The 12,688-nt window shown below is 47.1% G+C and overlaps 1 protein-coding gene across 1 annotated transcript in view; it reads left to right on the plus strand.

Annotated features, from left to right (window-relative positions):
• Nucleotides 1-12,688, plus strand: part of ABCC2 (ATP binding cassette subfamily C member 2) — a 54,286-nt gene that overhangs the window by 12,844 nt on the left and 28,754 nt on the right. The window contains exons 5-18 of the mRNA XM_084846661.1: nucleotides 323-445; nucleotides 761-816; nucleotides 2,085-2,316; nucleotides 2,744-2,919; nucleotides 4,650-4,827; nucleotides 5,443-5,697; nucleotides 7,328-7,393; nucleotides 7,713-7,850; nucleotides 9,178-9,324; nucleotides 9,944-10,028; nucleotides 10,207-10,273; nucleotides 10,622-10,748; nucleotides 11,786-11,962; nucleotides 12,436-12,603. Of these exons, the coding sequence (XP_084702787.1) occupies nucleotides 323-445; nucleotides 761-816; nucleotides 2,085-2,316; nucleotides 2,744-2,919; nucleotides 4,650-4,827; nucleotides 5,443-5,697; nucleotides 7,328-7,393; nucleotides 7,713-7,850; nucleotides 9,178-9,324; nucleotides 9,944-10,028; nucleotides 10,207-10,273; nucleotides 10,622-10,748; nucleotides 11,786-11,962; nucleotides 12,436-12,603 (1,995 nt within the window). The remainder of the gene's footprint in view (nucleotides 1-322; nucleotides 446-760; nucleotides 817-2,084; nucleotides 2,317-2,743; nucleotides 2,920-4,649; nucleotides 4,828-5,442; nucleotides 5,698-7,327; nucleotides 7,394-7,712; nucleotides 7,851-9,177; nucleotides 9,325-9,943; nucleotides 10,029-10,206; nucleotides 10,274-10,621; nucleotides 10,749-11,785; nucleotides 11,963-12,435; nucleotides 12,604-12,688) is intronic.

Genomic DNA, 12,688 nt, shown 5'->3' on the forward strand with positions numbered 1-12,688 from the left:
AGCTGCACCAGGCCTTCTGGTTGCTAGTGCTGCAGCCCAGGATGGGAAAGGATGAGATGGCCCCAATGGTCCCACTGCATATGAAGAAGACACGGTTTGCCATGTTCATCTCAGCAAATCTACCCACTGTGGTTCACCCATCATCTTGCTCAGGATTCTCCTTGGGTTGGGACAAGCAGGAACAAATGTCTGCGCCAAAAAGAAGGCACAGGCAAGAGTTTCCTGGTGCTCAGCCCTAGCCTGAATTGCCTGGGAAAATGCTGGCCAAGCTCACCTTTTGGTACTTCTACTAGTAACTCCCACTTGCTTTCCTCTTCTGCAGGGCTCCACCACTGATATGCCACGGTTCAGCTTCTTCTTGCTCTCCTACGGGCTTCAGCTCATCCTGTTGGTCCTCTCTGTTATTTCTGACATCGCCCCTGAAATGAAAGAGGCTGCAAAGAAAGTGAGTGTCATTTATCATATGTTCCAGGCTTGTAGGATAACCTTGAGATGGGAATTCTGCACAGTGTCCCCCATGTGTCCCCATTTTGGTGCAGCTCCCTGAATGGGCCTGATGGGATGGGAAACTCTCCCAAATATCAACTCCCCTGGAGCCTTAGTTGCGGTGGTCAGATCTGGTCCACCTGACACGCTGGGCGGTGGAGTGATCTCAAAAGAAGCCTTCCACATCTTCAAGATTTTGTCTTGAAAGGTGAAGGTAAAATCAGTTACACCCCTGAATTTTTCACCTTGGCATTCTACCTCCTTTGTTTCACAGAACCCAGAGATCACAGCCTCTTTCCTGAGCTTCATCACTTTCCATTGGTACAACAGGTATGCAGCTCTGAATGGAAAAGATAAGTACATGGAGGTATTGATAGGGGTGGTCTTAGAGTCTGTGTGCCCTGAATATTTTGCTTCATACCCCAGGTCCGAGGGGCTGGACACCTCACGCTGCCACTGATCAGCTGTGCTGCGAGGGTGGAGAGCAGAGAGCACAAGCATGCCTCAAGCCACCAATCAGCTGTGTGGCCAGGGTGTATCTTCACTGAGCCCAAGCAGAGTAGTGTCAGAAGGAATTTGCCACTTTTAGGGGCATGTATGAAAATGCTTGTGAAAAAAGCCTCTTACTCACCTTTTTTGTCCAGTTTTTATAGACGCTGTTCATAGCCATTGTAACTTAATTGTAACTGATGAGGAAATATTGATTTAGAGTGATCTAGGGGTGGGGTGCAAATTAATAGAAGATTTTATTTTATTTGGCATGATACGGATGGGAAATTAAAGGTCTTGCCTCGCCTTCTGTTAAATTTAAATAAATTCTAGCAATTATGTCTACATTTGCTTGTAGACATATAGACATATAAATTACCATATGCAATTTGTATGCACATTTTTGTCTTATGGCCTGTACCCTGAATCTTTTCAGTACCTAGCAACTTTTAAAAGACTAGAAGAACAGGGATCTGTGGGTTGGGACTGAAGCAATTTGGAAAATGTGTACGGTTTGTGGGAGGGGAGAGCTAAAGGCTGAGAGAGCAAGGGACTCTGGATCAGAAATACTTCAATGGTGAAGAGACCCAGCTTGGTGTAGCAGTTGGAGTGTTGGACTGGGACTCTGGAGATCTGGGTTCTTGTCCCTACTTGGCCATGAAGCTCACTGGGTGACTTTGGGCCAGTCCCTGACTCTCAGCCTAGCCTACCTCACACGGTTGTCGTGAGGATAAAATGGAGAAGGACCATTTTATTCATGAAATAAATAATCCATAGTGCGATGTAGCTCTAAGTATACCATACTGAGGTTAACCTTCTTGCCAGGCTCTATTTCAATCCTTTATTTTGCTCCTGCTGTGTCTAATTAACAGGTCTAGCCTTTAGGAATTATTATTTCAGTCCAAATGGTACCAGTTGATGGGGAGCAGGCAGTCCCCCACCCCAAATCCCTGGCAGGCTCCCCAGCATCACACAAAATTTCCCACTATTGATACTGCTCTAATTTAATCGTTGTGGCTAAGCAGGGTCAATGCAAAAAAAATAGCGGAAAGAAGAGCTGCCAAGGTGTCTGACTTTGGGTGCCTGAAAGGGTTTAATGTACTTTACAGTATGGTGGTAAAGGGCTATCGAAAGCCATTACAGATGGACGACCTCTGGGAGTTGAAGGATGAAGTTAAGACGCGGCAGGTGCTTGGCAAGTTTGAGGAGAACATGAAGGCTGGGGTCAGAAAGGCTCAGCGGGCACTGGATTTGCGGCACCGGAAGAGGAAACAGCATTCAGCAGCCACAGACTACAGGAATGGCTTGAGCAAGGCCCAAAGTCAGGATGCATTGGTTCTGGTATATACTATAACCTTGTGGGAAACCCTATATTTCACTTCCAGATGCCGTGATTTGGAAGGAATGGGAAGAACTCCTACACACAAGATCTCCCTCTCCACCACCACCCCCATACACATTTTGGGGCCTGGTGGCATGAAGACTGGCTCTGTGTGGGCCACCCAACCTGAGAGTTGGGAGCTGCTTGATGCCTAAGGGAGGGGCTGTAGCTCAGTGGAAGAGCCCCTGCTTTGCATGCAGAAGGTCCCAGGTTTGATCTCTGGTATCTCCAGGTAGGGCTGGGAAAGGCCTGAAACCCTGGAGAGCCGCAATACTGGGCTAGATGAAACAATGATCAAACGCGGTATAAGGCAGCTTCCTATGTTCTAATATATTAAGTCATCAAAAGGTGGCTGTGTTATGTTCCTATATTCTGCTTTGAATTTAGGAAGAGAAACAGAGAAAGCACAAAGAAAAGGCGGTCAAAGGAGACTCCAGAGGTGACTATGCTAAGCACTGGCTGATGGTTACTGTGATTCGAACCTTTGCTGGGAACGTTCTGAAAACTGTGGCGTTCAAGGCGGTGCATGACGTGCTGATATTTGTGAGCCCGCAGCTGCTGAAGTGAGTCCCAGCTTCAGGTTTTGTTCTAAGCTTTCCTTGTGCCCCAAGTGAGTAGCAGATGAGAGTGGAGAATCACTGCATTGATGCTAGAGTTTAAACAAGCCTTTGATGCAGGACCTTGTCAAACACTGCCTGGAAACCCAGATAAACACTATTGACCATTCACATGCTGAGTGACACCTTCAAACATTCTCATGGTTTTTGAGGAACAATCCATGTGCTGTACACATGAGTAAAATCCACTAGTCTGAAGCTTCTCGCTACACTTTTCTGGATGGCTTTTAAAGAGACCTTCTTACATTTAATTCTTCCCAGACTTCTTATAATGAGGCTGATGTTGGTAATTCAGAACCTAGGCACCTGTCTTCTGCTTAGGATAATACTCTTAGGGTACAATCCTATGCATATTTAGACTGAAAAAAGTCCTACAACTCCCAGCATTCCCCAGCCAACCATGGGAGATTGAGGACAATTAAAGGAAGGACTTCTTCACACAGCACATAGTTAAACTACTGAATTCGCTACCACAGCATATAGTGATGGCCATTAATGTGGATGGCTTTAAAAGGGGTTAGACAAATTCTGGAAGGAAAAGGCTGTCAATGGCTACTAGTCTTGATGGCTATTTTGCTACCTCCAGTACCAGAGGCGGTGAGCCTATGTACACCAGTTGCTGGGGAACAGGGGTGAGAGGGTGCTGTTGCATTCATGTCCTGCTTGTGGATTTCCTGCGGGCAGCTGGTTGGCCCCTGTTTGAACAGAATGCTGGACTAGATGGACCCTTGGTCTGATCCAGCATGGTTTTTCTTATGTCCTTATGTTCTTAATGCTGGGAGTTGTAGGACTTTTTTTCTGTCTAAACATGCATAGGATTGCATCCTTCATTTCCAAGATTTCCCCTCCACCTTTCCCAATATTATTGTTAGCCTCATGTACAATGACGACTAGCTCCTTTCTAGCACTTGCCAAAAGAGCATCAGCCTCATGAGCACTGATCCCTTTGCAGCTGGCAGACACATCACCATGCAGGCTTCACCTCTTAAACTGCCCGAAATATATATGGCCATAAGGCAGCCTTCTCCAATCTTTGCCCTCCCAATGTGCTGGGCTACAACTCCTAGCATCCCCCAACCAGCAAGCATGCAAAACAATTTCTTTATGCACTTCTGTTTTAAAATGGTAATTGAGTATGATTTTATAGATGAGGAGCATGCTGAGAGACAGTGACTTGTCCATGGCTGGGATTTGAACACAGGTTTCCCCAGGTCCAGGTTTAATAGCGTAGCTATGATCCCACATTAGCTGTTAATTGCAGAGAGAAAGCAGCAGGTCTTGTTCCAGAGAAGAGGTTAGTCTGATCCCTGCACTGGGGGCGGGGGTGGGAGGGTTAGTCTTTAGAATTAAATGAGAGATACCACTAAGGCTGCAGTCCTGTACACACTTCATTGCAAGCAAGTCCCAATGAACTCAATGATGCTTATTTCTGAGTTGGCATGTATAGCACTGAATAACAGAATCAAAGAGTTGGGATGGGCCCCTCCAGGCTGACTATCATGCTGATGCAGAATGCTCAAATGCTTGCATTGCAAAGCCTGATGGGAAAGGTGTCTGGTCTGTGTATGGAGGAAGTGGAGGCTGATGTTCAGGACTCGGAGCAGTGTGTTCTTGAAGCTGGTCTGTGCAAGGCTGGGTGGCATTTAGGCTGATGCTTGGGCTCTCTTCCCTCACAGGCTGATCATCAACTTTGTGTTGGATCCAAACGCCTACCTCTGGCATGGCTACCTCTACGCCGTGCTGCTGTTTGTGACTGCCCTGGTGCAGTCTTTCTGTCTGCAGCAGTATTTCCAGCTCTGCTTTGAGCTGGGCATGAGTGTGCGCACCGCTCTCATGGCTGCCATCTACAAGAAGGTCAGCTGGTCCTTCCCCTGGTGCGGGTGCTTTCCCCAATGCTGAGTGGCTACTTTCCTCCTAGGTGGGTTTGCGTGGGGGCAGCTGAGTTGGATCTGCCTGTAGCAAGGGCAGAAACAGAGAACTGGAATGGAAGTGTAACACATACCGCTTGTGGATCTTCATGCCTGCCTGCCTGTTTTGGGATGAGAATTGGTTACCCATCAAATGGGTTACCTATCTCACAGGCTAGAACAGCCTTCCCCACCTTGGTGCCTTCTGGGTGTGTTGGACTACAACTCCCACAATGCCCCATGGGGGTGTTGGACTACAACTCCCACAATCCCCAGCCAGCTGTGGTTCAGGGATTGTGGGAGTTGTAGTCCAATATGCCTGGAGGGCACCAGAATGGGGAATTATTATTATTATTATTATTATTATTATTTACATTTCTATACCACCCAATAGCTGAAGCTCTTTGGGCGGTTTACAAAGATTACAAAGGCTACATTAGAATAACACTATCCGTTTCAAGACTTAATTGTCTCCTCAGAAACTGCTGGGCACCCTGGTCCCTCATGGAAATGGCACTTTTCTACCCCTGGATCTTATAGTAACTGCTGTATCTGCCCCCAGGCCCTCAAGGTCTCCAGTACCACTCGGAAGGAATCCACGGTGGGCGAGACAGTAAATCTGATGTCAGTGGATGCCCAGCGCTTCATGGACTTTACAAACTTTGTGCACCAGCTGTGGTCTTCTCCACTGCAGATTGTGCTGTCCATTATGTTTCTGTGGGGGGAGCTGGGCCCCTCTGTGTTTGCTGGGGTTGGGGTGATGGTGCTGCTGATCCCTGTCAATGCTGTGCTGGTCACCAAGGCCAGGCAGATCCAGGTGAGTCCAGGCTTGCTTCTGTCCATCATTCCAGAGCAAGGGTGTTGAACCTCAGACTCCCAGGCCTACCTGTGGTCCCAATCCAGCCCTCTGGGGTTCTCCAGATGGCCATGCATCCTTTCCCACAGCTGCCAATCAGTTTGTGGTTTCCTGGGTTTTGCACATTTCCCCCCATTCTAAAATGTTGGAATTTTAGACCAATTCTAAAAGGTTGGAATGCCTCTGCTAAGGCTTAGTTACTGGCAGTCAGAGTTCTAAGCTAAAATATGCTGGTATTTTTGGCCTCATACCTTTTGCTTTGGTCCCACCCACTACTGAAATGTGGCCCCTGAGAACTTCTCCAAAATGGAATTTGGCCCTTGGCTGAAAGAGGTTCAGCATCCCTGTTCTAGAGCTTTTATACTCCCCTGGTCCTGTACATCTTACCCCTCGTCCTTTATTGTCCTGTGCTCCTTTTGCTTCTGTACTTTGGCGATAGGTGGCAATGCTTGTTTCTTGTTGGCCAGTGACTGTGCTGGCCAGGCATTAAGACAGCCTTGAACTGGCCACCAGTTCACCACCCCAGTCCCAGTCCACAAATAACTTTGTGTGGAACACACACACACACTTACTTCTTGCCAGGTTGAACCAGTTCACCAGTGTTGGTAGGGGCAGGGAGATTTACCTAAGTGGTGGGCAGCAGCATGACAGCTCTTTTGTTTTCTTTTAATAAACCTTTTCATCCCGCTGGTTCCCCCGCCATCCCCTCCAGCAGTTTAACTGAAGCAGAAGCAGCTGGAGCTCTTTCTCCAAATGCTACCATATTTCCCCAATCCCAGCACAATTTCTGACCAGTGGAGACTGGTGGCTGTGGGACTGTGAATCCATTCTGGGTTTCAGTCAGAACCAGCCAGAACTCTAAAGGAGTATCCAAAGTGTTGAACCCTATCCCCAAAATAGCTTAAGCACCTTGGATAGCTCCTTTAGAGTTCTGGCTGGTTCTGACTGAAACCCAGAATGGACTCACAGCCCCACCAAAATCAGAGCCACCAGCCTCCACTGGTTCTGACTGTCACTGCTTTAATTAAAGCGTGGATGCCTGCATCACAGTTGGCCTCACTGAAAAGGAGAAATCACTTTATGCCTTACCCCACCTGCTAATGTCCTTTAGTCAGTAACCCAGCAGTTTGTTGTTGCTGTTTCATTACTGGTTTAAAGGTCCATTATTGTTCTACTGATGTTATTCTCCTTTTATGCAGGAATCCTTGTCACAATAATTTTTTTAAGTATTTTAAAAAAGGAAGAAATAGAGCTGAGTGTCATCAGCATACGGATGATATTTTACCCCAAATCCCTGAGCAGTGCTTCCCAGTGGATTTAATTTATATGTTAAAAAGCCTAGAGGGGCAAGACTGAACCTTGCAGAACTCAGTAGGAGAAGTCCCATAGGGCAGAAAATCAGTCCCCCAGTATCACTTTCAGAGATCTATTGGAGAAGCAGAACTGAATTGCAGCAATGTGGTGCCTTTAACTGTCAGAGTCTGAGCAAAACTCGCTTGTCAATGCATGTGTTTTCCTATCAGGCTGTGTTTTATGTGGGGCTGTGACAATTGTCCGCTCCCCATTGCTTACTTTAGTCATCTTTGTTCAGATGAAGAACATGAAGTACAAGGATGAGCGCATGAAAGTAATGAATGAAATCCTCAGTGGCATCAAGGTGAGTGGAGCCAAACATGGGTGGAGCCAGGGTCAAAGTGGGCGGAGTTTGAAATGAGGCCAAGGGCCACAATTTCCCCATCCCTGGGTTAGACAGACCAGGGGTATGGAAACAGGAGAACATTGCCTGTGGTCTCTGCTAGATGCTGTTCAGAACCAGAGGTCAGCATCTGCCTTGCCATTGTCTGCTCTTAATGGCCAAAGGGCTGGATACTGCCCATAATGAAATGGGACAGGGCAGGGTGGAGCCCCCCTCTGTTCTGAAGGGCTGGAGAGCTCTCTGCGGCCAAGACCCATATCTGACCATGAGCATCCCTCAGATCCTGAAGCTGTTTGCCTGGGAGCCATCATTTCAGAAGCAAGTTGAAAGGATCCGGGCACGTGAGCTGAAGGGGCTGCTGCATTTTGTCAACCTGCAATCAATCTCTGTCTTTGTCTTCATCTGTGCACCTTTCCTAGTAAGAGAATGCCTGGAAATGGAGCCCAAAGGGAGTGGGAATGGGATAAACCAACTAAAAGTTTTGGACATACTAACATGTATATCCAAACATTTGCTGACTCAGAAACTGGGCAAAGCTATATACGAAGATTGTTTATCCTTGCCTCACATTCTGTTCCAGCCTCGTGCCCTCCAGATATGTTGGACTGCAACTCCCAGCTAGCTGGGAATGATGGGAGTTGCAGTCCAACACTTCTGGAGGGCACCAGGCTGGCAAAGCTGCTCTATTCAGTATTATATTTGGATGTCTCCTATGATGAATCATGTGGGTTCTGTTGCTCTTGGTAACGTTGCCTTCCTGATATTCACAGGAGGATGTTCCAGTTTGCTTATCTGCCCAATAGGCTCAGGGAAGAGTATGGTCTTTGTGTATCCTTTCCCTCTGAAGTATGATGTCCTCTGGCACTCAAGGTCACAAATAACCCTATGTTTTCTCTAGACCAGTGCAAAACAGTACAGTTTGTGCCTGGGGTGTTCTGTTCCTTTGGCAACATCAAATCTGAGAATTCTGTGCATGCTCAGTGTAGGTTCCTGGGTAACACAGACTGAAGGGCTCTTTTTGTTGTTGGGGGTGGGGATGTCATCTGTGTATGCCATCCACAAAGGGACAGAGATGGAGACATCACAGAGGAGACTACTTACATCATCCTTCCCCCACCCGGGTTACCTCCAGGTTGGGAATTATGGGGGTTGTAGTCCAACACAGGTTGAAGAAGCCAGGTTGGGGAAGGTTGACTTGGATCCTAAAGGTTTGGGGATCATGGGTCTGATACACAAGCAGGCATAAGCTGCCAGTCTCAAAGCTGCACCACTTTCAACCATGCTTACTTTTTGTTATGTTCTATCTAGCCTGGATATAATTAAAATAAAACATAATAAGGAAAAGCCTAAACTTTAGAACTAGCTGAGGCAAGAAAACAAAGCAAGTTGTTGCTTGCTTAGCCTTTCAGAAAAGTTAATTCTTAATGTCAGGTGATAAATTGTGCTTAACCACACCTGAATTATCAGATGCAAATTAGTATACTGAGATTCCCGTCTTAAGAGAGGCAGCAATAATCATTGATGTAGGTGAGGCCTAGCAAGGGTTTGGCACAGAGGCCCAACCCTGGCAGTTCCAAACCTCTCCCTAGCTCATGTTCCTTCCTTTCTAGGTGCAAGTTTCCCCCATCTCCCAAACAAATGCTTTAGATGCGCAATCTTCCTGACACAGTATACAGTTGTAGTTCCTTCTGCTCATTCCTTCCAGTGAAGACGTCACACCTCACACTGTTGCTCTCGGTCCCTAGGTCTCTGTGGCAACCTTTGGTGTGTATATGATGGTGGATGAGAACAATGTCTTGGATGCACAAAAGGCCTTCACTGCTATATCTCTCTTCAATGTCCTGCGCTTCCCCCTTGGCATGCTGCCATTGGTGCTGTCCTCCCTCGTGCAGGTGAGCAGGCTTGTGAGGGACATATACCATGTAACTGAAGGGGAAGGGGGAGCCTGCCTGACCCCAGGGCAGCTAAGGGCTTAGTGCCCATACCCTATTTGTAGAGTGACATGGTTTGGTCCTGGATTGTACAATTGGCCATGAAGTCCTATTCAGAATTCTATTGCAGGTTGTGTATCACGTCCTTGTTCAGTCTGCATGGTAGTGGTGTCCCTCAATAAGCCTTGGAGCATCAGAAGGCACCAAGCATCCCCATGCCTCAAGGTCAACTCCAGATCTGAGGGTCCCCATGACAATATGCCCTTTTGTGGGCCCCTCTTATATCAGCAGGCTTACCTAGCAGGGCTCCAATCAGTGCTGGGTGGCTGGTTCTGGGGGCTGCCATTTTAATTTCCCACAATGTCCTGCCATAACTCTGCATTGGGGGCATTGTAGAAAATGGAAATGGTGGCTCCCAGGCCCAGCTACATGGCACTGTTTGGAACACTGAAAAAATGTTTAAAGTGGGGCCCAGGGCAGGCATTGGCGTTGGACCCTGCCGAGGCCCCGATAACTGCCCAACAGTACTGGATAGTGACATTGAGCCTGCCATGCCTGACTTTGCCTCTACACCTTACAGGTCAATGTATCTACCGAACGGCTAGAGCGGTATCTGGGCAGTGAAGATCTGAACACTTCAGCCATATGGCATGAACCCAGCCCTGGTAAACAAAGGTTAGGGTTAGGGTCTGGGGGCCAGAACAGGCAGGGTGCTGGAGTGAATGCAGAAGGCTGCTGATTGTGCATAAGAAGAACAGATGTGGTTTGTGTCCTGTGACTGGGTTAGAATAGTTCCTACTCTGCTGTTGATGATGATGTCACTACCCTACCTTTCTTCCCCAGGCTGCGCTGTGTATTTCTCTGAGGCCTCCTTTGCCTGGGAACAGGATTCTGATGCCACCATTAGAGAGTGAGTTGCCACACACAGGATCAGTTGTGTTGCGGGGAGAGATGTCATCCTTTGCTTTAGGGTCAGGCAGGAAAAGGTAAACCAGGCCTCTTGGTCTAAAAGAATGTTCTGGCACTGCTTAAGAACACAAGAGGAGCCCTGCTGAATCAGACCAAGGGCCTATCTAGTCCAGCATTCTGTTCACAGTGGCCAACCAGCTGCCTGTGGGAAGCCCACAAGTAGGACAAGAGGGCAAAAGCTTCTCTCATCAGGGCACATTCTCCCCAGCCCTAAGGGCTGACAACCACTTCCATTTACGTGCCTCCAGCCATGACCTCTATCGGCCTTTGTGTTACTTTTCCCCTGCAGCATAAACCTGAAAATTCCACACGGATGCTTGTTGGCTGTAGTGGGGGCTGTAGGATCAGGAAAATCCTCGCTGGTGTCAGCGATGTTGGGCGAAATGGAAAACATCAAGGGGCACATCAATATTCAGGTGAGGTGAAAGCCATCTTCATCATTTGTTGCACCTGGTCTACATATACAGCAGAACAAGGTAGTAAAATCCTGAGATGGTAAATTGGATTGTATCACTTCAGTCTGTAGCAAAAACAACCAAGAGTCTTGTAGCACCTGAAAGACTATCACATTTATTATGGCATAAGCTTTTGTGGACTTTATCAGATGCATGAAGTGTTATCCTGAGTTCTCAGGATATGTACGTGTGTGTGTGTGTGTGTGTGACAGAGAGAGAGAGAGAGAGAGAGAGATTGTAAACAGTGAGAGCAGAAGGAAATGAAATGCAGAAAGTACAGACATTGGTAATTACCTTATTAATGGTGGCCATTCACAAAACAATTGTTGGATGATGACACAGACATTTTTGCATTGGTGAGCTGATTAACCCTATTCAAACCCCAGGAGATAGAGTTGACAAAGATGCTTATTTTATTTTTTAAACACGCTGAATGTGTTAATCAGTACAACAATCCCCATCCCCTACCATATGTATATATACTGGTAAGTAATGATAACACCCTATGCATCTGATGACGTCTGGTGTAGTCCATAAAAGCTTATGCCATGATGAATGTGTTGGTCTTTAAGGTGCCACACCTTGTTTTTGCTGCAACAGCTGTCATTCTGGAAATTTAGACATCAGGTTAAGAATGCCTCTTTAGAATGTTCTTCCATGTTAAAAACTCCTTGTAAGTAAAGAACTAGTACTATTAAGGAGAGAGATTCAATCCCAACTCCCTCCCTTGTTGTGCTCATTTTCTACTTGCAGAGATTTTCCACCTAGGAGAGCCTTTAAAAAATGTAATTGCCCACCTGCATTCTAAAGTGATACAATCCATTGCCTCAGAGCCTTTAATGAGTCATTCTACCACATGTGTAGATCAGGACTACATGCTCCCAGTTGTGTATTTCATGTGCTTTTCCCAACACTTGTCAGATCCAGACTATTGCCTTTACAGCCTTTCCCAGGTACTATCTTGATGAGTTGGATGCCATTGTCATCTTTTTATTCAGGGCTCCGTGGCCTATGTGCCTCAGCAAGCATGGATCCAGAATGCTACACTGAAGGACAACATCCTTTTTGGTTCACCCCTCAATGAGGCTCGATACCAACAGGTCATAGAAGCCTGTGCTCTCCTCCCAGACTTGCAGCTGCTTCCAGGAAGAGATCTCACTGAGATTGGGGAGAAGGTACCAACTTTGGGCTCTATGGGAGAAGAGGCATGGTAAATCTGGGAGGATAAGCTGGTGCAAGTATGGCAGGGAGGGTGAAAGGCTTGCTTGGGCACTTGCAGTCCAGTGAAATTTATGGCAGAAGAAATAGGGGACTTTTGGGTGTATGCAGGAATATGGCTTGCAAAGAAGTCCACAAAAATTAGTAGCCCCCTAGGAATGGAGACAGCAGAGTGCACATAGACATCTGAAAGTGTGTAATGTAGGATACATGGCCACCCTAATCACAAATAATAGTAAAACTTGGAAGCCTCTGATTATCTCATGCGATAGGGCTCGAACCCAGCAAGCAACCAAGTGCTGCTTGGGATGATGGCATCATTGTTCCTGCTCTAAAAACCACGCCAGAGCCATGTTACCAGTGACAACACCACTGGTACTCAACCACAGAGAGGGCTCAGAGATCCTAGCTTGGCTTCTTTCTTCTGCAGGGCATTAACCTGAGCGGAGGCCAGAAACAACGCGTCAGCCTGGCTAGAGCTGTGTACAGCAATGCCGATATCTACTTGCTGGATGATCCCCTCTCGGCTGTGGATTCCCACGTGGGGCGACACATTTTTGACAAAGTACTGGGCCCAGAAGGGCTGCTGCAGCATAAGGTGAGCCCTTGCTTGCCCTATGGGCCCAGTTTTGTGGAGGACAAATTATTTTATTCATTATTACTACAAGAATGGATATTTCTTT

Source organism: Heloderma suspectum, chromosome 3, assembly GCF_057233095.1.
Source record: "Heloderma suspectum isolate Gila_16-S chromosome 3, 16-S_ref, whole genome shotgun sequence".
In the NCBI taxonomy this organism is placed as follows: domain Eukaryota; kingdom Metazoa; phylum Chordata; class Lepidosauria; order Squamata; family Helodermatidae; genus Heloderma; species Heloderma suspectum.